The sequence below is a fragment of the Staurois parvus genome, unplaced genomic scaffold (assembly GCF_062004578.1).
Source record: "Staurois parvus isolate SC_StPar_1 unplaced genomic scaffold, SC_StPar_1.0 ptg000149l, whole genome shotgun sequence".
NCBI lineage: Eukaryota > Metazoa > Chordata > Amphibia > Anura > Ranidae > Staurois > Staurois parvus.
This window is the reverse complement of record NW_028317945.1, coordinates 6,265,759-6,288,494: the sequence shown is the minus strand read 5'-3', so window position 1 is coordinate 6,288,494 and position 22,736 is coordinate 6,265,759. Positions and strand designations below refer to the sequence as shown.

At 46.5% G+C, this 22,736-nt stretch overlaps 1 protein-coding gene across 2 annotated transcripts in view; it reads left to right on the top strand.

Moving 5' to 3' along the window:
- Positions 1-126: 126 nt before the first annotated feature.
- The window catches only part of NOL12 (nucleolar protein 12), a 58,115-nt gene continuing 35,505 nt past the window's right edge, over positions 127-22,736 (top strand). The window contains exons 1-4 of one of the 2 annotated variants that reach the window (XM_089674279.1): positions 127-162; positions 4,971-5,092; positions 15,941-16,046; positions 18,653-18,701. In XM_089674279.1, the coding sequence (XP_089530405.1) occupies positions 5,022-5,092; positions 15,941-16,046; positions 18,653-18,701 (226 nt within the window). In that variant the 5' untranslated portion in view covers positions 127-162; positions 4,971-5,021. Of the gene's footprint in view, positions 163-4,777; positions 4,858-4,970; positions 5,093-15,940; positions 16,047-18,652; positions 18,702-22,736 lie in introns of those variants that run through there. The other variant, XM_089674280.1, reaches the window with a different exon arrangement.

Genomic DNA, 22,736 nt, shown 5'->3' with positions numbered 1-22,736 from the left:
AACTAAACACGAGTCTGTAACAAAACATGCCACAATGGCAACCCCCTATATCTCACAGCTCGGCGCGTTCATGTGACGTCATCGCCGTAAAGCATGAAGTGGGTAGCGGGCGCGTGTGTGTGTGCGTGCTTGGCTGGAGGAGTTTGCTGGAGACTTGTGTGTGTGAGTGGCGCACTGTGCTGGGTAACCTGGGGGAGGGGGGGCTGCATTGTATAGTGTGGCAGGCTGAGACTCCCCGGCGGTATACGGGTGCCGGGTACACAGCTGATTGTCGGATCTTGTTAGTCACTTTACTTGTAAAGAATGTTCTCTCCCTGGGCAGCCACTTAGTGAATGGAATCACATGGCACGTATTTGCAGGGCTGGTGCAGGGTTTCTGGTCTCAGGTGCTCATGGTGTGTTCTGACGTATGATGTATATCGGTGGTCTCAGCCGCATTCGGTCCTTTGCTTTTATCTAGCCCTTGAGGTATTATTACACCTACTGTCATCAATAATGGGGCACTATTCCCTCCACTGACACCAATAATGGGGAACCATACCTCCCACTGACACCGACGATGGGGCACCATTCTTCCCACTTACACCAATAATGAGGCACTATTCCTCCCACTGACACCAATTATGAGGCACTATTCCTCTCACTGACACCAATAATGAGGCACCATTCCTCCCACTGACACCAATAATGAGGCACCATTCCTCCCACTGACACCAATAATGGGGCACCATTCCTCCCGCTGACACGAATAATGGGGCACCATTCCTCCCGCTGACACGAATAATGGGGCACCATTCCTCCCGCTGACACGAATAATGGGGCACCATTCCTCCCGCTGACACGAATAATGGGGCACCATTCCTCCCGCTGACACGAATAATGGGGCACCATTCCTCCCGCTGACACGAATAATGGGGCACTATATTCCCTCCACTGAAACCAATAATGGGGAACCATACCTCTCACTGATACCAATAATGAGGCACCATACTTCCCACTGACACCAGTAATGTGGCACTATATTCCCTCCACTGATACCAATAATGGGGCACTATACCTCTCACTGACACCAATAATGGGGAACTATACCTCTCACTGACACCAGTAATGGGGCACTATTCCTCCCACTGACACCAGTAATGGGGCACTATTCCTCCCACTGACACCAGTAATGGGGCACTATTCCTCCCACTGACACCAGTAATGGGGCACTATTCCTCCCACTGACACCAGTAATGGGGCACTATTCCTCCCACTGACACCAGTAATGGGGCACTATTCCTCCCACTGACACCAGTAATGGGGCACTATTCCTCCCACTGACACCAGTAATGGGGCACTATTCCTCCCACTGACACCAGTAATGGGGCACTATTCCTCCCACTGACACCAGTAATGGGGCACTATTCCTCCCACTGACACCAGTAATGGGGCACTATTCCTCCCACTGACACCAGTAATGGGGCACTATATTCCCTCCACTGACACCAATAATGAGGCACTATACTTCCCACTGACACCGACGATGGGGCACCATTGCTCCCACTGACACCGACGATGGGGCACCATTGCTCCCACTGTCACCGACGATGAGACACTATTACTGACGATGAGACGTTATTCCTCCGAGTGACACCAATTATGGGGCACCATTCCTCCGAGTGACACCGACGTTGGGGCACCGTTCCTCCGAGTGACACCGACGTTGGGGCACCGTTCCTCCGAGTGACACCGACGTTGGGGCACCGTTCCTCCGAGTGACACCGACGTCGGGGCACCGTTCCTCCGAGTGACACCGATGATTGGGAGATCCTTTTTACTGTTACCCACGATTCCTCCAAGTGACACCAGTGATGGGTCACTATTGCTTCCACTGACATTTCTTTACTCCCGCTGGCTACAGTCTGGCCGTAAAGTGTGACGGACCGTAAACTGGCCCTTTGATTAGAAAGTTTGGAGACCCCTGATATATATACAGATCAAGGCCATCCCTGGCTTCACCATAGTGTTTCTCCTATGTGACCAGTGTAGGCCCCTGCACTGGAGGGATGCATCACCATATGTGTTCGATGTTACAAAGTTGCTAGGAGGAGTGGGGAGGACCAGGGATGAACCCACCTGAACTATCCTGCCTGGAAGCTATCACTGTGCACCACCAGTCATAAGCTGCTGAGGCATGACCCATCCCACAATCACATGCATACATGCCACTTGTATATGTGTTGTTGGGGGATGTCTTGGCCACTTATGATTGGTGGTCCACAGTGTCCCCACGGGATAGCTCAGGTGGGCTTGGTGTTTATCTGAACATGCCTGAGCTATAATCCCTATTGGAGATTTAAGTGAAAGGTCCACTCACTCTTACATGATGTGCAGATGACAAGCACGTTTTTAAGTTCTTAAAGCTGTATAGTATATTTATGAATGAAAATACCAAAATTCTCATCAGTATATTCAATGACTTTCCAAATATCCTTCAAAAGTGCTTTTAACTTTTGATTTTGAAGTGAATGTAATTTCTGGAGTGAAAAGCACATGTAGTATTGATTCACAGGTGCGATGCAGATTGAAGCTCAAGTTTTTTTTAAATTCTTTTATTTAAAAAGTTAACAGTTTAACAAATCAAAAAAAAACCTTTCCATACAAAGAAAAAACCAAGTTCCCAGATTGAAGCTCAAGTTTCACAGCTAACTGACACATTAGTTGTTCAGCGGTTCAGGATGGGTTTAGTTCAGGTCAGGGTTTTATTCTATTCACAACTGATGACGTGCAGTTTAGAAACGGTTCCCACAGAAGTCAATAGCCTGCAATCTGCACCTGAGCTGAATGGCATTGCTTAGAAATTGGACAGGGCTCTCTTTCAATCCGCACTCCCAGTGCATCGGACATATGTGAACAGGTACTATAGGAAGCAATGTTATTTCACATATTCAGGTCGGATGCGGTTCAAACCACATCCAATCTGCATATATATGAACTGGCACTTAGAAATTAATTTGTTCAAGAAAAATTTTCCTCTCTGCTCCTTTGATTTTTTTTGTCTCACTGTGGTAAAAAATGAACATTGATTTTACCGCTCTAACAGTTTGAAAATCAAACAAACTATATAGAAATGAAAGTTTTCCAATAAAATTTCTCTAGTGTATAGCCAGCTTGAAGTGAAACTAAGGGCTGGTTCACACCAGATGCAGTCCAGTGTGTTTTTGTTTTGTTTTTTTCTGCATCAAAAATGCTTGCACAGTGTTTTCCATGTATTCCAATGACCCTAGTTCACACCAGTTTAGTCTGTTCCAGTCAGTTTCCAGTGCAGAAATAAAAGTAGAACATGCTGCATTTTTTCTGCACAGGACTGTACTGGAACATAGCAAAAATGCACTGAAATGGAGTGTGGTGTGAACTGTAAGCAAAAACATATCTGGAATGCATCCAGAGTGTGTTTTTGTGTTGTAAACTGGCCCTAAAGGTAAAAGTACCTTAATTCCAACAGAATGATTCCTGTTAAGTCCCGCTCTGCCATCTTGTCTCCGGCCTCTTCTGGGTTCCGGTCTTCAGCTGTCTTGATAAACCTAGGTTCACACCTAAGTGGTTTCCGCAGCGTTTTGCAGAAACGCCCTACGGACCATTTACATGATTTCCTATGGGACAGGTTCACATCTCCACATTTTCACCCGATGCATTTTTTGGAAAGGGTCAGGATTTTTTTTAAACGCAAAAAGTTTTTTGTTCTATAGAATTCAATGGAGACACTGCAGAAAAGCATGTAGTGTGTTTTTGATGCGTTTTAAATCTGCCTAGCAACAAGAAAAATAAAAAAATGCTGCAAAAATGCATGTACCAAAACGGATCAAACGCGAACTAACCTTAACCAGAACAGGATGATGTCACTCCTATGCATGCTCAGGAGTGTAGTTATACCGGCATATAGGCAGTGTGTCAGAAAATAAACTGAGCTACACATGCACAGCTCAGTGTACATTTTACAGGGGATAACAAACAGGGAGGTAAGTGGATTTTATTGCAAAAGACACATTGCATGTGCAAAGAAATGTCTGTCTGTAGTTTTTAAATTTTAGTTAGACTTTAAGATGGGGTTGACATTTGGGGCCCAACACATAAAATATATAGAACCCTAATGTGTCCCCTGTCACTAGCTGAAGGAGAGGGACAGAGCATCTGTATATACTTCTGCATTTAGTATCTGTTGGTGGTGCTAGACAGATCTGAGCACTCCTGGGGCTAAGTCTCAGCTGGGGGAGGTTGGTATTGGTTGTTTCGATTTCCTAAAGCTTGCTCTCCATCCTAAATGCTTCCAGCGGTCCTGGGAGGGTCCATTTGCTGGCTGCACACCCAGATCACTTTTACAATCTACCATACTGCACAGACATGATCCACTGTTGTCACTACCAGGTTACCAGAGCAGTGTAGTGCTTCAAGGTAAAATGTTCTGTCTCTCTTTTGTTCACCTGCATGGTCACCCTGTGATATGGACAATTATTTGCAGCCAAACCAACAAACATTGCAAAGCAATATAGACAACAAGCAACCAGAAGTAGCCAGGAGAGCTCAGCTGCACTGAGATGAAACACAAAATGTGAAGACCGTATTCTTTTTAAATGGGGAAAAAAAAATTGTAGCTTCTACAGTACAGTTCTATAGCAAACTGTCACCCCTGTTAACATTTATGCTACTTTAACTTTCCCAAGGACAGTCACTCCTAAACTGAGTTTTTTTTTTTTTTTTTTTTTTATATTTATATATATGTATGTATGTATATTTTGTTTGGGGGGGGGGGGAAGCAACTGACAAAGGATGGATTTTTCCCTAAGGTGGATAAGAACAGCAATAAAAACCTGACAGGTATTGACCCTTACCTCTAGCTGAATATTACAAGAAAGCAGTTGGCACTGGTACTCCACTCTAAATGTATATGTTTCTGATTTTGTTTTTGTTTTTTGTTTTTTTTCCTTTAGATATCCTAACTGGAAAGGAAGTATTGTTCTTTTTGCTTACTGGTAAAAAATATGGGGAAAAGAAAAAATAAGAAAGTTTCTTCTAGCCGACGAGAGCTGGTTTTTGATGAGGAGAAGAGAAGGTGAGTGGTGAACTTTAGTTATAACAAATTAGTTTTGCAGATTCTTAAATTAGTAAAATTTCTACATAAATAGTATTCCCACTCTACCTTCTACAGGAAACTAGAATTGTCAGTGCAAAGCGTGGTGCAGATTTTTCAGTTCCTCATCAATTTCAACTTTTCATACTTAAAGCTGCGTGAAAAGTGATCCACTTTGAAACACTTTTTTCTGAGGGGTGGCAAGGGCTGCCACCTGTTTGAATGAACCATAATTGTCCAGTTATAAGGATACGTCAAGAGGTTTGCTCTTGACAAAATCCACATATGCGTAGCAAGCTGTCCTCCCCTTGCTACAGCAGCGCTGAGCTCAGTGGGGGAGGGAGAGCACTCTGCGCATGTGTAAATTTGTTGACGAGCATCAGCAGCACCACATTCCTTCCTGTGATGTTGGGGCGCTCTCAACATACCATCTAACTTAGCTTGTAGAGTGCTGATCCCTTCGGATAAAAATAAATAAATTATATATGTACAGTTGTGTTCAAAATAATAGCAGTCAGACATCACTAACCTGATCAATCATTGTTTTTGGTAGAAATTATATTTCTACATGGCAAATTATTTACTAGCAGGTGTAGTAGAGTAATAGAAATCCAACAGACATGACATGCATGCTGCTGATTCTGTGTAATTGAATCACTAATTGAAAGGAGCATGTTCAAAATAATAGCAGTGTGGAGTTCTATTAGTGAGGAATTTAAGGAAGAATAATTTCCTCTTATTTAAGGAAGGCAGCAAATGTTGTACATGCTGGTTACAGTGCATTTCTCTCTGAAATTCTGAGGAAAATGGGTCGTTCCAGACATTGTTCAGAAGAACAGCATACCTTGATTAAAAAGTTGATTGGAGAGGGGAAAACATATAAAGAAGTGCAGAAAATGATAGGCTGCTCAGCTAAAATGATCGCAAATGCTTTAAAATGGCAACCAAAATCTGAAAGACGTGGGAAAAAAGCGAAAAACTACCATTCGAATGGATAGAAGAATAGCCAAAATGGCAAGGACTCAGCCAACAATCAGCTCCAGGAAGATCAAAGAAGGTCTAATGTTACCTGTGAGTACTGTTACAATTAGAAGATGCCTATGTGAAGCCAAGCTATCTGCAAGAAGCCCCCGCAAAGTTCCACTGTTGAAAAAAAGACATGTGCTGAAGAGGTTACAATTTGCCAAAGAGCACATTGGCCTAAAGAGAAATGGCGCAATATTTTGTGGACTGATGAAAGTAAGATTGTTCTTTTTGGGTCTAGTGGCCAGAGACAGTTTGTCAGACGACCCCCAAACACTGAATTCAAGCCACAGTACACTGTGAAGACAGTGAAGCATGGTTGCGCAAGCATCATGATATGGGGATGTTTCTCATACTACGGTGTTGGGCCTATTTATCGCATACCAGAGATCATGGATCAGTTTGAATACATCAGAATACTTGAAGAGGTCATGCTGCCTTATGCTGAAGAGGAAATGCCCTTGAAATGGGTGTTCCAACAAGACAACGACCCCAAACACACCAGTAAACGTGCAACATCTTGGTTCCAGACCAACAAGATTGACGTTATGGAGTGGCCAGCCCAATCCCCGGATCTTAATCCAATAGAAAACTTTTGGGATGACATCAAAAATGCAGTTTCTGAGGCAAAACCAAGAAATAGAGAATAACTGTGGAATGTAGTCCAATCATCCTGGGCTGGAATACCTGTTCACAGGTGCCAGAAGTTGGTTGACTCCATGCAACACAGATGTACAGCAGTTCTCAGAAACTGTCACGCACCGCCTGGCGGAGTCTCTAGCAACCCACAGCGCGGGGTTCCTCAGGGCGCGGGGTCTAAGCCCCAATCTGCTTATTCACCAGGGCCCCTGATGGTGGGGATGGACTTGGAGCAGACTGAGACCAGGTCGCGACCCCCGAGTACGTCCGGCAGTGGTAGAGAGCACCGTCAGGAGTGTGTGGGAAATAGAGCCTGACGTGAAGACGCTGGCAGGCCTGGTAACAGGGACAGATCCGTGCGGGATGGATGGATCGTCAGGGTAGCGTAAGGAGTAGTCAGGCAGGCCAGGTCAGCAACGTGCGGGCAGCGAGGTACCAGAGGAGCAGGCAGAGAATGGTCAGGGTCACGAGCCGGGTTCAGCAATTAACGGGCAGCATGGTACAGAGGATCAGGCAGAAGAATGGTCGGGTCAAGCAGGAGACAATCGGCAGGGTCAGGATCAAATGCAGAGGTCGGCAATAGGAAGCTTCACAGGATCAGAATACAGGAACAGGACAATAAGACCAAACGGCAACTTGTGTCTGTGCAGGGCTGGTTTAAATAGCCTGCCCGGCGCTGACAGGTGCGCCTGGGTCCTAGTGCCTGCCAGCGCCGTCATAGCTGACAGGCACGCCTGGGTCCTAGTGCCCGCCTGCCTGCATGTCTTGTCGGACACCTATGCATGTGCAGACTCGTGCGTTGCGGTGATCCCTGACATTGCCCCCCCCCCACGGGCAGCCTCCGGCTGCCCAATTGATCTCTCCTCTGTGGGTGGCTGCGAAAAAACTCTTGGACAAGTCTAGGGGCGTGAACGTTTTTGGCTGGCTCCCATGAGTTCTCTTCTGGACCATAACCCTTCCATTTAATCAGGAATTGTCTGCCCGCCCCTTTTCCTGCAATCTATGATTGCCTCTACTTCAAATTCTACTTCCTCGTCAATGGTTATGGCCTCCGGGGGTCTAGACCTCCAGTCTGGGAATGGATCCGGTGTTGCGGGTTTCAACAAGGACACGTGAAAGACTGGGTGTATTCTAAAAGATTCCGGAAGTACGAGTTCGTACGCCACCTCATTAATCTTTCGTTTCACCCTGAAATGGACCCATGAATTTTGGTCCTAATTTTCTTGATGGGCAAGACATATTCAGATTTGTTGTGGCTAGCCAGACCAGGTCCCCAGGGTGCAGAACGAGTTCGCCTCTCCTCCTCTTGTTGAAGGCCTTTTTATTATCTTCTTGGGCCTTTGTGATAGCTTCTTGTAAGACCTTGTTGTTTGCTGAGAAAAACTGTAGCATATCCTGTGTAGCTGGCACTGGACTTTCCGGAATTGTGTCGGGTAGAAATGTGGGATGGAATCCATAATTGGCGAAGAATGGAGATTGTTGGGTAGCAGAATGATTTGCATTGTTGTATGCGAATTCGGCCAGTGGCAGGAGATTCAGCCAATCATCCTGAAGGAAAGAGGTGTAGCACCTGAGATACTGCTCCAGAGTCTGGTTTGTGCGTTCCGTCTGCCCGTTGGTCTGTGGATGATATGCCGATGATAACGACAGCTTGATTCCCAGGGTCTTGCACAGTGTTCTCCAGAATTTAGAAGTGAACTGGACCCCTCTATCTGAGACAATGTCGTTTGGGACCCCATGAAGTCTCACCACTTCCCTCACGAAGACTTGTGCTGTCTCCGCAGCCGATGGCGTGTTTCTCAGGGGCAGGAAGTGGGCCATCTTGGACAGGCGGTCCACAACCACGAAAATGGCAGTGTGATCTTGGGATGGTGGAAGTTCCACGATGAAGTCGATGGAAATCATCTCCCATGGCCTGTTAGGTATTGGTAAGGATTATAGCAGACCCCAGGCCTTGCTCCTGGTGGGCTTGTTCCTCTGTCAGATTGCACAGGTTTTCACGTGCGCTTCACAATCTTTCGTCATGCTTGGCCACCAGAACACACGTTGCAGCAGTTCCAAGGTCTTTCGTACCCTGAAGTGGCCAGCCAGAGGGTGATTATGGCAGTGGCCCAAGACTGCGGTACGGGTTTCTTCGGGCACCATGATCCGTCCCTCCTTCCACAAAAGTTCTTCCTTACTTTGTAAAGAAACCTCGGGTGGACTTGGCATCCTACGGACGCATCCTGTAGCTGGGACTGTAGCTCAGTCTGTAGAGCAAGGAAATTCCCTGTAGACAGGATGGTGTCCGGTTTGTGGGTTTCTTCAGGGTCTTCTTTTGTGTTCTTTGATCCTGGCCTGTATGTGATATGCAACACAAAGCTTGAGAAAAAGAGTAACCATCTAGCCTGACGTGGCCTCAAGCGCTTCGCCGTCCTCCGATATTCCAGATTCTTGTGGTCAGTGAAGATCAGGATTGGGTGTGTGGCTCCTTCCAGTAAGTACCTCCACTCTTCTAATGCTGCCTTGATGGCCAGAAGTTCCCGGTCCCCAATATCATAATTCCTCTCCGCAGATGAGTTTTCTGTAGAAGGCGGCCACAGGGTGCATCAGTTCCTTGACGCCCTTCCTCTGGGAAAGCACAGCCCCTACCGCGTTCTCAGACGTGTCCACTTCCAGAATGTAGGGTAACGAGGAATCCGGGTGGCTCAGTATGGGGGCCTCGGTGAACAGCCTCTTTAAGGACTCGAAGGCCATCTGTGCCTCAGGTGTCCACCTAAAACGCACCCCTTGTCTGGTGAGTTGGGTGATGGGGGACACGAGGCCTGAAAAGTTCTTGATAAACTTTCTATATAAATTGGCGAAGCCAATGAATCGCTGCACACCCTTCTTGTCAGCCGGCACCGGCCATTCCAAAATAGCAGATCTTTTGGGGGTCTATGGCTACTCCTTTAGTAGAGATGATTAGTCCCAGGAAGGAGATGCTGCGTTGTTCAAAGCTGCATTTCTCTGCCTTTGCGTACAGCCCATGCTGACGGAGCCGCCCCAACACGCTTCTAACATGACCTCTATGCTCCTCCAGGGACGCAGAGAAAATCAGGATGTCATCTAAATAGATGACCACGAAAACGTCCAAAAAATCTCTGAACACATCATTTATGAAGTGTTGAAAGGTGGCTGGGGCATTGCACAGACCGAAGGGCATGACCCAATACTCGAAATGCCCAAACCTGGTACGGAAGGCTGTCTTCCACTCATCTCTCTCCTGAATACGGACCAAATTGTAAGCCCCTCTTAGATCTAATTTTGTAAAAATGGATGCTGTCCTGAGCCTCTGAAATAATTCTGGTACCAAGGGAAGTGGGTAACGGTTTTTTACTGTGATCTTATTTAGTTCCCTGTAGTCCACACAGGGCCTTAGGGATTTATCCTTCTCAACGAAGAAAATCCCCGCCCCAGCCGGAGACGTAGAAGGGCAGATGAACCCCTTTTGGAGATTCTCATCTATATACTCCTTAAGTACCCCTAACTCTCGTTCTGATTGGGGAAAAATTCGCCCGAAGGGCACCTCGGATCCTGGAAGCAGGTCAATGGGGCAGTCGTAGGTCCTATGTGGGGGAAGGTTTTCTGCTCCTCGTTTGCTGAACACGTTGAGGTAGCTGTGGTAGGCCGGGGGAATGATTTGTGTCAGTTCTGCGTCAGTGTCCAAGCATAACAGAGAGCGTGGAGCTAAAGGAGCCTGAAGACAGCAATGCTACTGACAGTATGGGGAGCTGATCTGAAGAGTACCGGTTCTCCAATTAATCTGGGGGTCGTGTGCCCGTAGTCAAGGAAGCCCCAGAATAATTGGAAACCGAGGGGATGCGATGGGATCCAAACGAAGGAACTCTTGATGGTGACCAGCCACTGTAGCACAGAGAGGTAGGGTCTCCCGGTCTACCACCCCTGACTTGATTCGGGACCCATCGGCCAAAAAGATATTCAATTCACATTCTTTGGTTTGTAGGGGGATCTGATGCTGTGCTGCAAAACCTAGATCTACAAAGCAACTACAGGCTCCAGAATCAACGATTGCCGTCGCTGATACGGTCCTTCCGGGAAGCTGGAAAGAGGTACTGCTAAGTAGTTAGAACTATTAACGAAAGTGGAAGATGCGGAAGAAAACACAGATGCACACTTACCCAGTTTTGCTGGGCAGGAACGTACCATATGGCCCGCTTCCCCACAGAACAGGCAAATATTGTTGAGTCGGCGTCTCTGGCTTTCCTCGAATGTCAATGAGGAACGAGTTAACCCCACTTGCATGGGTTCAGGCGCGTCTATCTCCGGGTATCGATTCCCAGTCGGCAGAGCGGCCTGCACTGGGATGCAGGGTAACACCCATGTAGGCCTCTGACCCTGGCCGGACTTATCCATCCTGCGTTCCCGCAACCGTCGGTCAATCTGGATAGCCAGAGTGATGAGGTCCTCCAATGTGCTGGTATGCCCACTCTGGCTAATTCATCCTTCAATGGCTCGGACAAACCTATGCGGAACTGGTGGCGCAGGGCCGCATCGTTCCACTGCGTATCCCCCATCCAGCGTCTGAATTCCGCAGCATATTCTTCAGCTGCCCTGCGACCCTGCTGGAGTGTTTGTAGGGCCGATTCGGCCGATGCTGTCCGTTGTGGGTCATCATAGAGAAGCGCCATAGCTTCAAAGAAGGTCAATACCGACTCCAACTGTGGTTGACGGGTCTCCAGTAAACAGTGGGCCCAGGCCTGGGTTTCGTCCTGCAGCAGCAAAATAACGAATCCCACCTTCACGGATTCCGTGGAAAATGTCCGTGGCTGCAAACTGAAATATAGCTGGCAGGCATTGCAGAAGGCCCTGAATTTAGTGCGATCCCCATTGAACCATTCCGGTATTGGCACATGAGGTTCCGGTAAAGGCATAGAGGCCGCTGCTCCGGCAGGCGCTTCCGGGGGACTTACGGCCGACAATGAGGGACCCGAGTCCAGGGATGCAGGGGTGGATGTAGTTAACGTCCTGGATCCGTCCTTCCAAATGGGTATATCCCTCCTGCAGCGTCTTTACTGCTTGGGTCAGTGCCGCCAAGTGCTGGAATATGTCCTCCAACGGGGATGGTCCTCTTCCAGGCTCCGACATTTGGCCGTTTGGTACTGTCATGCACCGCCTGGCGGAGTCTCTAGCAACCCACAGCGCGGGGTTCCTCAGGGCGCGGGGTCTAAGTTCCAATCTGCTTATTCACCAGGGCCCCTGATGGTGGAGATGGACTTGGAGCAGACTGAGACCAGGTTGCGACCCCCGAGTACGTCCGGCAGTGGTAGAGCGCACCGTCAGGGGTGTGTGGGAAATAGAGCCTGGCATGAAGAGGCTGGCAGGCCTGGTAACAGGGACAGATCCGTGCGGGATGGATGGATCGTCAGGGTAGCGTAAGAAGTAGTCAGGCAGGCCAGGTCAGCAACGTGCGGGCAGCGAGGTACCGGAGGAGCAGGCAGAGAATGGTCAGGGTCACGAGCCGGGTTCAGCAATTAATGGGCAGCGTGGTACAGAGGATCAGGCAGAAGAATGGTCGGGTCAAGCAGGAGACAATCAGCAGAGTCAGGATCAAATGCAGAGGTCGGCAACAGGAAGCAATAAGACCAAACGGCAACTTGTGTCTGTGCAGGGCTGGTTTAAATAGCCCGCCCAGCATGTCTTGTCGGACACCTGCGCATGTGCAGACTCGTGCATCGCGTGATTCCTGACAGAAACAGTGCTTATACAACTAAATATTAAGTCATTCAAAGGAAAACAAAATCTTCAAACATTTTTCAGTTTATATAGTGAATGTTTGAGTTTGTAAAGAAGAATACAAACACTGCTATTTTTGAACAGTGTAATATTCACTTTTCTTCAATTTTTTTAGAGGAACAACACAAATTTGATATTTTTCTTCATGTTTTGATTTGGAATAGAATGTGTAGTGTTCCCAATGCATTTGAGTGTATGGAAATAAAAGCTATTAGATGGATTTTAAGCTTTATTTACTTTTTTCAACACACTGCTATTATTTTGAACACAACTGTATATATGTATCCTGTACTTTTTTTTTTTTTTTTGTTAACCTTTTAGTCACTGTATTGCACCAGGCAGCTTGTATATTGTTATAATCCTTTGCTTTGGACAAGCTGTTAATAGCTTCTTACCTAATAGTGGCCATACGCTGTAATTTTATTATCCAGTTGATATGACCTGATATCCAAATACCACCCAACACGTACTCTTTGCTCCTCACAAGACCTCCTACTCTCTAGCTCCCTGGTCTCCTCCTCCCATGCCCGACTCCAGGACTTCTCCAGGTCTTCCATCCTCTGGAACTCACTACCCCAATCCATCAGACTGTCACCTACCCTCCTCACATTTAGGCGCACCCTGAAAACCCATCTCTTCAGGGAAGCCTATCCCGCCCTCGCCTAACTGCCGATCTCCTCCATTCCTCCTACCACTCCATCCCCCACAGCCATTTCCTCCTGTACCACTATCCCCTCCCTCCTAGATTGTAAGCTCCAAGGAGCAGGGCCCTCGAACCCCTCGTGTATTGTATTGTTACTGTATGTTCTCATGTACGGTCTCCCACTATAATGCTCAGCGCTGAGCAAACTTTTTGGCGCTATATAAATACTGTATTATAATAATAATAATAATAATAATATGCGGTCATCAAAATAATCGGATACCAATTGAACAGCCATAACATCCCTTCTGATCAATTTAGGCTACATTCATGCAGGTGATTATTGCTTTTGCGAATGACTGCAGCAAGAATCTGCTCATTCCTGCACCTGTTTGTCACCTGTGAGCGGTTAGCTGCACCTGTTTGTCACCTGTGAGCGGTTAGCTGCACCTGTTTGTCACCTGTGAGCGGTTAGCTGCACTTGTGTGCTTCCATCAGTGATCACTGCAGGTAATCGCTGGCTGTGTGGATAGCCATATCATTGAAGTGTAACAGGGCTTAGTGGTCACAGGTTGGTGCAACTGGTGCTGGAATCGGCAGGTTCCTGGCACTGTCATTCACACTGGCGCTAGCCTCCTGTGCAAATGTAGAATACCCTCCATTCACATCAAGCTCGACTTTGAAATTGTGCGACTTACAGTGAAGTCGCACAATTTCAGTCGTGGGACCCGCTGATTTCAGGTGTGATTTGCAAGACATCTGATACAGATGTCTATGCAAATCGCACCAATAGTAGTGCATGTACTACTTTTGAAATCCGTGTAGCTCCCACCAAGTCTGAACCGCACCGATATGACCCTCCAATTGCGGACAATAGGGTGCGACTTGGCATGCTATTTGCAAGTTGCAGGACATGCAAATCGCATTACAAGTTGCATCCAGTGTGAACCAGGACTTAGGCTTGGTTCACACTGGATGTGATTTAAAATTGCGCATTTTGTTTGCGACTTCACCATGTTTCTGAAGATATGTTTGCAACTTGTGAAGATTACCCAACGATTTCTTGCGTTTTTCAATTTGGGAATTGAAATTGTACCTTTAGACTGTGAGAGTCTTAACATACTCGATTTGCTGCAGCATGATTTCAAAAATAGTTCTTTTTCTAACTCTTTCTGCAGTTTGTTGCGAATTCACATATAGACTACAATAGAAATCACTGCAAAACGCAATGGAAAACACAAGAAATAGTTTGGGAAATCTCAAACAAATCTTCAGATTTTAAATCGCATCCAGTGTGAACCAAGCCTTCGACTTGATTAAGAATCAGCCAGGGATGTTTCAGTCATAAATTTGTTCATATTTTTGATCGATCAGGTTATGAGGTTGCCTAGTGGAAACAGATACGAATGCAACAATATTGAAACCTGTATGGCCACCAAAACACTTTTGAATGTTATTTTTTTTTGGTTGTGGGTATATGTAGGCAGACTGGAAAATAGATTGATGGTTTTAGGAAAGTAAAAGCATTGGGTAGACAGGTGTCATTTCTGCGTAAACTTATTAGTCTAATCTAAGGCAGAATAATATTAAAAGGTAGCTCCACTTTTGTGGGGAAAAAATAGCAAATAAAAATAATATAGCATATATAAGTATTAATATTATTATTATACAGAATTTATATAGCGCCGACAGTTTGCTCAGCACTTAACATTATGGTGGGAGACAATACAGTAACAATACAGTTCAATACAACAGGGATTTGAGGGCCCTGCTCCTTGGAGCTTACAATCTAGGAGGGAGGGGATAGTGGTACAAAAGGTAATAACTGTGGGGGATGGAGTGGTTGGAAGAGTAGAGGATTCCAGTATTAGCTGAGGGCGGGGTAGGCTTCCCTGAAGAGAGAGGTTTTCAGAGATCCCCTAAAAGTGAGCAGAGTAGGCGATAGTCTGATAGATTGGGGTAGGGAGTTCCAGAGGATGGGGGAAGCCCTGGAGAAGTCCTCGAGATGAGCATGGGAGGAGGAGACAAGGGAGCTAGAGAGTAGGAGATCTTGCGAGGAGCAGAGCGTACGGTTTGGGTGATATTTAGAGACAAGATCGGTGATGTAATTTGGGACAGTGTTATATTGTGACACAAGTTATATTGTAATTGAATGTTGTTAAAAAAATTTCCTTTTCAATCTGCAGTGCTGTAATTTTCTGTAAAATGCAATGCGGCTACCTGGAGGTGCTCTGTACACAGAATGTGCACAGAACTCCCCCCTGAAACATAATTTCCTGTTTGCGTGATTGGCTCATTGATTTTCCCAGAAGTCTGCACTAAGATACGAGTCAGATTTCACGCATCCCCTGCAACAAAAATGACAGTTTGGTGGGATACTCTCAATAGCAAATCACTTCTAAAGGGGTGCAATCCCTACAGTTTTCCTCCTTTTATAGCCCTGCAAGTGCTGCACCTTATTGATAATTATAAAACCACTCCCATTAGATGTACTTTCCACATGGGCACAAACCGTTCATTCTTCAGAATACCAAAATGTAGGAATCCGCAAAAATATTTGTTAAAAATCCTTGCAATGTACATTGATCACCCAGACAGGAATGTATTTTTTTTTTTTCCTCAACAAAAGTGGAATTACTTTTTAACACACCTGTGATTTATGCACATTTTTTAACATTTTATAAATATTATATGATTCAAATTGCCAGCAACCACAGAAATATAAATTACTAGTTTTTGGTTTTGCATAGAGAATATTTGACTGGTTTCCATAAAAGGAAAGTACAAAGAAGAAAAGCTGCTGTGGAAGAAATAAAAAAGAAAATAAAAGAGGAGCAAAAAAGGATGAAGTTAGAGGTAAGATATGTTTATACCAGTGTTTATTTCCATGGGTTTATTTTTTGTAGTTAGGACATCTCATAATCACTGCACGTTTAAAGTTGTTGTAAACCCCTTACATATACCCAGTGAAGTGACCAGCATTACGTGCTACACAGAAATGAAACCAATCCTCCTCCTTGAGTTGTACCTGTTTATCTACATTAATTTCTTCTATAGATTGGTCTGAAACCACAAATGGAAAACTATTTTGTGACAAACCTAACCAGGGCGGGGGCTTTTGGAGGGAACCAGGGGCTAGCCTTCTACCCACTGATTATGGCCCATGGAGGAGATCGGGGATTTTGTCTGTTTCTCCCGTTCAGAGCACGGAAAAGAGCTCAATTCAGCTTCTGATCACATGGAGAGAGTGGATCAGTCTGTGATGATGGATAATAATGAACGCTGAGAGTGAAGCTTGGATACATTTTCTGAATAAAGACAATAAAGCTTCCCTTCTGGAGTAGACTGAAAGGTGTAATATTAATATTATACAGGTTAATGGTTAGAGGAAATATGGGGCACTCCTGCGGACTGGGTTGGAGAATCTCCTCTACTTGAGAGAGAGAAATATTTATCAACAATCTTCCTCAAGAAATATCTGAAGATAGATGAATTCCACTTTTTCAGACTGTTGGAATATTGTATGAGTTTTGTCTTGTGATGGACAGATTTATACAAGTTAAAGCAGACACCTGAAAGACAGCATGTGTAATGGACTTTGTGTATTCAGGGTTGAGGGTGCCGGACTGTCTGAGGTGGGTTCCCTTGCTTGCCTGGGTGCCTTGCTGTTGATGAGCTTACTGTTAAATAGATCGCTGTAATAACAAAATAATGGGATCAAGCTCTTACCTAATCAGTGTGGGATGTTTATCCCAATATGTATTTTTTGTTATTCACATGGGGACTGTCCCTATTTTTGAAGTGTGTAAAAACCTGTATTTTTGTTTAAGAGTTTAGGAATTAAGGAGTTCCAGTTTGGCACCTAGGCTAGTGTCACCTAGTCGTAGGTGTGATACTTAGCTATAATACCTTGGTCCTGTGTCCCAGTGGTGAGGATGCAGTCCTCTGACAGAATCACCCAGGTGGGGTGCCAGGCACAGATTTTTTTTTCTTTGATCTAGGAGCAAGGGATGGGGATCTCAAGTCTTCAAAGAGCCAATAGCTCTGAGCCCTGACTGAAGGGTAGGGACACATCTCTGCTCCCAGAGTACCAACATGGGTAGATTTAGACATGCCTCTAAATCTTCTTTGCCTCCAGAGCCTGATTCGTATTTGGATCATGCTCCAGAGGCTACTGACAGGCACATGTTTTAACCCCTTTTTTTGCCAACAAATGGGCCACAACCACGTGCATCCCATTGACTTAGATGTGTAGTCAAATTTGCTGTAAGCATAAAGCGAAGGTGCTGCGGCATGTAAACACCACCGTCCGCTGTTTATTGCAGCTAATTGGGAACGGCTGGCAAAAACGCGGCTCAACCGCGCATTTTTGCCGCCTCCCAACCATAAGCTAAATAAGACCTTTGAGTTACAGGCTAAGTGCTGTAGCTCCCTCCTCCATCACCTTTTAACTCTTGGTGTTGGGAAAAGCTACCAGAAGTGATTCATGCTGATGACAGAAGAAAGCTTAGAGAGATGACACTCAGAGCTTTGGAGAGAGACAAGTACACCGTATACAAGGATGTGCTTTTTTCATAGTTGATGTCTGAGGTTTACAACCACTTTAAATAGCTGTTCTTAGGTGTGTGTGTGTGTTTGTGTGTCTGTGTCTGTGTGTGTCTGTGTCTGTGTCTGTGTCTGTGTGTGTGTGTCTGTGTCTTATCATTTTGGTACTCCGGTGATTAAATCTTTTTTGAAATCTCAGTTAAACTGTTTCCAAAGGCTGAAGTGTGTTTACCTTAATGCATTCAATGGTAAAAACCTTCTGTGTGTAGCAGTCCCCCTTATTCTTACCTGAGCTTCCTCTCGATCCAGCAATGTCCATGAGACCCTGGACTCTCCAGGCACTTTCACTCCTGATTGGCTCCCGCTGCTGTCAATCACAGCCAGTGAGCCAATCAGAAGGGGGTGGGGCTGAGCTGCAGCTCTGTTTCTGAATGGACACGCAGAGCCGTGGCTCAGGAGTGCACCTGCTTGGGTGCAGGAGGGAGGGGCCAGGAGTGGTGGCGGGGAACCAGAGAAAAGGAGGATCAGGGCTGCTGTGTGAACCACTGCAGAGAGCAGGTAAGTATGTTTATTTTTAACAAAACAAGACAATATCACTTTAAGCTCTGAAAATCAAAGATAGAAGCTGATTGGCTGCCATACACAGCTGCTCCAGTCTTTGTAGATTCTGCTCTTGGAATTTTTTCCTTTTTGGGCACTGTGGAATGAACATTTTTTGTTACTAAAGGGCAGGGTCCAAAGCAAAAATCCCTGTATTTTTTAAATCTGGGAAAAAAAACCTTTTGTTAAAGTGTGTTTTACCCGACACTGTACAGTAGATATATTGGATTAAAATATTCAAGCAGTTCCATTTTTTTGAGACACCATCTAGTTTCCTATTCCACAACTGTTGCTCAGATTATTTTCTTCTCTGACAGAGGCACAAAGAATACATGAAGATGCTTAAGGAAAGAGAAGAAGCTTTAGGTAAGACAAATCTTCTCTATACTATAGACCAGCCTTTTTCAACCAGGGTGCCTTTTGAGTTCCTTGGGGGTGCCTTGGCAAAATGCCTAAAAATTGCCCCAAAATTGTTAACAAGCCAGTGAGTGGACCCAGCCTGCCTTTGGACAATGCCACAGGTTTTTATTGTGCAGCATTACTACCCAAGTAACCATGCTGGCCAGTCACTAGCATCCCAAGGCTTTACCACCCTTCCTGACCGGGCCACTTTTTGCATTACAGCATTGCACTATTTCAACTGGTAATTGCGCGGTCATGCAACGCTTTACCAAAATGAAAATTGTGTCCTTTTTCACACAAATAGAGCTTTGTTTTGGTGGTATTTGATCACCTCTGGTCTTTTTTTGTTTATACCACAAAAAATAAACTCAAACATTTTGGGAAAAAAAAACTCCAATATTTTTTACTTTCGGTTATAAAAAATATATAATGAACTCAAAGTTAGTCATAAATGTAGGCCAAAATGTATTCTGCTACATGTCTTTGGTAAAAAAAAAAATCCCAATACGTGTATATTGCTTTGTAAGAGTTATAGCGTCTACAATCTATGGTATAGATACTGCAGTTTACTCCATTTTTGGCTATACATCACTGCGCTAGTTTAACTGACAATTGTGCTGTCATGCAATATTGTACATAAATTAAATTTGTCTTTTTTTTTTTTTTTGGTGGTATTTGATCACCTCTGGGTTTTGTTTTGTTTTGTTTTTTTCATTTTCCAAAAACTTGTGGCAACAAATTAGATCTTCAAAATACTCACCATGCTTCTTATAAAATTTCTTTGGGTGTCTACTATCTGGGAGGAACGCTAACGCTATCTGAAGTCAGGTAAATGCACCTTTCTCCTACCTCCACTCTTAACTCCAAAACGCATTGACTCCTGCTGCCTTCCTCCTGGGTAAATGCACCTTTCTCCTACCTCCACTCTTAACTCCAAAACGCATTGACTCCTGCTATATTCAGAACAAATGGTGTATTTATATTTGTGTATGTTGACCAGTGCTCACCTCTAGCTGCACCCGTTTTACGATTGTTGTCTGTTTCCTGAGAATCATCCCCCACTATTCATGTGATCCTTATCAGCTTCTAATTGGGGTGGAGTTGAATGCTCATTTGAGCATCTCCCTATAAATTTAGATCAGCTCATGGGGGAGATCTCTGATGGGGGGCACAGTCTCTGATGGGGGTGCTGCTTCAGATTGAGTGCAGCTTAGAAGGAGTGCATAGAAGAAGCAGTTAAACACAGCAGTTGAACTAAAGCAGGAGAACTTAAGCAGCAGGAAGACAAACAGCAAGAAGCTCTACTGCATGCTGGAAGACTGCAAGCAAACACCCTGGGAAACCTCTTACATGCCTGAGACCCACTCTGTGTACCTTTATATAATACGCCCCTCTTCTCCTTATCATATTACTATCCTCTGTTCCTAAATCTCATTTCTTTACCCCTCTGCTCCACCCCACAACCTGTACATCTCCCCCTCACTACTATCATCTCCCTACTATTGCTCTCTTCACCTCCCCAAAATGCCTCTTCCACTCCTCCTTCTCATTTTCCTCTCCTTTATTCCCAAAATCCATTCACTATATCCCTCTGCCCCTCCCAAACAATTGTATATTGTGTCCTCACTGCTTCCTTCGCCCCTCTATGGCACCCACCACCTCCTCCTATTACTCCACTCTCCCACTGACCCCAACACCTCCACTAGTAGTTTCTCACGCTCCTGCATATCCCGCTCCCATGCCACCTTTCTCACCCTTCTCCTCCTCCTAGCCGCGGGGGACATCTCCCCGAATCCTGGCCCTCTACCTCCCTCACCCGCTCAACACCCTCCCACCTCCACGTCCTACTGCAACCCCCACAACTTAGTATCTGTCCCCCTGCTCCCTTAAATCTCCCCCCCGTTTTCATGTGCACTCCTGAACGCCCGATCGGTGTGCAACAAGCTTACCGCCATCCACGACCTCTTTGTTTCCCGCTCCCTCAACCTCCTAGCGATCACGGAAACCTGGATCCAGCGCACTGACTCTACCTCCCCTGCTGCACTCTCCTACGGAGGTCTCGCCTGGACCCACTCACCCAGGCCTAACGGTCGTAAAGGTGGTGGGGTTGGTCTGCTCCTGTCACCGCAGAGCACCTTCCGAGTCCTCCCAAACCCCCCCTCCCTATCCTTCTCCTCCTTCGAGGCCCACTGCGTCCGACTATTCTCCCCAACCCCCCTGAAGATTGCTGTGATATACCGGCCTCCTGGATCCATACCCCGCTTCCTGGATGACTTTTCCTCCTGGCTACCCTTCTTCCTCTCCTCTGAGCTACCCACCATCATCCTTGGGGATTTCAACATCCCTGTCAACCTCGACAACCCAGACACAGCCCGTCTCCTCCACCTAACCTCCTCCTTTGCACTTGCACAGTGCATACAATCCACCACCCACTCCGACGGAAATATCCTGGACCTTGTCTTCTCCAACCGCTGCGCTCCCCACAACCTCACTAACACCCCCTTCCCTCTCTCTGACCACAACCTGATCACCTTCTCTATCTCCTCGTCCTCCAACGCCTACCCCTCCAAATGTCACACTACTACCAGCCGTAACCTCCGCAACCTTAACCCTGCCTCCCTCCACTCTGCAGCTGATCAACTCCACGACCGCATCCTCCCCCTGTCCTGCCCTGACTTGGCTTTGACCGCCTACAACAATGCGCTCTCAACAGCCCTTGACTCACTAGCGCCTTTAACCACACGCAACATCAGACCCCGACCGCTCCAGCCCTGGCAGACTGATCACACCAAAACCCTCAAACGACATAGTCGTGCCCTGGAGCGACTATGGCGCAAAACCAAATCCCAACAAGCCTTCACCCGCTACAAATCTGCCTTCCACACCTACACCTCCTCCCTCCATGCTGCCAAACAGGCCTACTTCTTGACCCTCATCAAGGCCCTCTCCTCCAATCCTCGCCGACTCTTCTCTGCCTTCAACTCTCTACTCTCTCCACCCCCACCTCCACCCAGCACCTCACTCACTGCCCTTGAGATTGCCAATCACTTCAAAAACAAGATTGACACAATTCGCAAGGACATTGCCGCAACTCACACACCCTCTCAACCCGTCCCCTCTCACACAGCTACCCCCTTATCCCCCCTCCCCCTCGACATAACCCGCAGGGACTTCGTCGCTGCTCAAACTCTCTCCAACCCCCTTCACCCTCACTCAGCTACCCCCTCATCACCCCTCTCTCACGGCCCCACCACTGCTCTGACCTCCTCTTCCACCCCACCCTACATTCCTCATACTGAAGCTCCCCCCACACTCCGCACCTTTGACCTTACTACCATCGAGGAAGTCTCCAAGATCCTCTCTGATGCCCACCTCACCACCTGCCCCCTCGACCCTATCCCCTCACAACTCCTACGACCTTCCTCCTCCTCCATCCTACGCTCCCTCACCCACATCTTCAATCTCTCCCTCTCCTCAGGCACTTTCCCCTCCCCTCTGAAACATGCACACATCACCCCCATACTTAAAAAGCCCTCCCTGGACCCCAATGACCCGAACAACCTCAGACCCATCTCCCTGCTCCCATTTACATCTAAACTCCTCGAGCGCCTAGTCTACACCCGCCTATGCTCTCACCTCAACGACAACAACCTCCTCGATCCCCTACAGTCCGGCTTCCGTCCCCTACACTCCACCGAAACTGCCTTACTCAAACTCTCCAACGACCTGCTAACCGCCAAAGCTAATGGCCACTATTCAGTGCTCCTACTCCTTGACCTCTCTGCGGCCTTCGACACAGTCGACCACCCCCTCCTCCTCAAAAAACTACACTCCCTCGGCCTCAGAGATTCTGCTCTCTCCTGGCTTTCATCCTACCTGTCACAACGCTCCTTCAGCGTTACCTATAATGCTACCACCTCCCCCTCACTCCCCCTCTCTGTTGGGGTCCCTCAAGGCTCTGTCCTTGGGCCCCTTCTCTTCTCCATCTATACCTCCTCC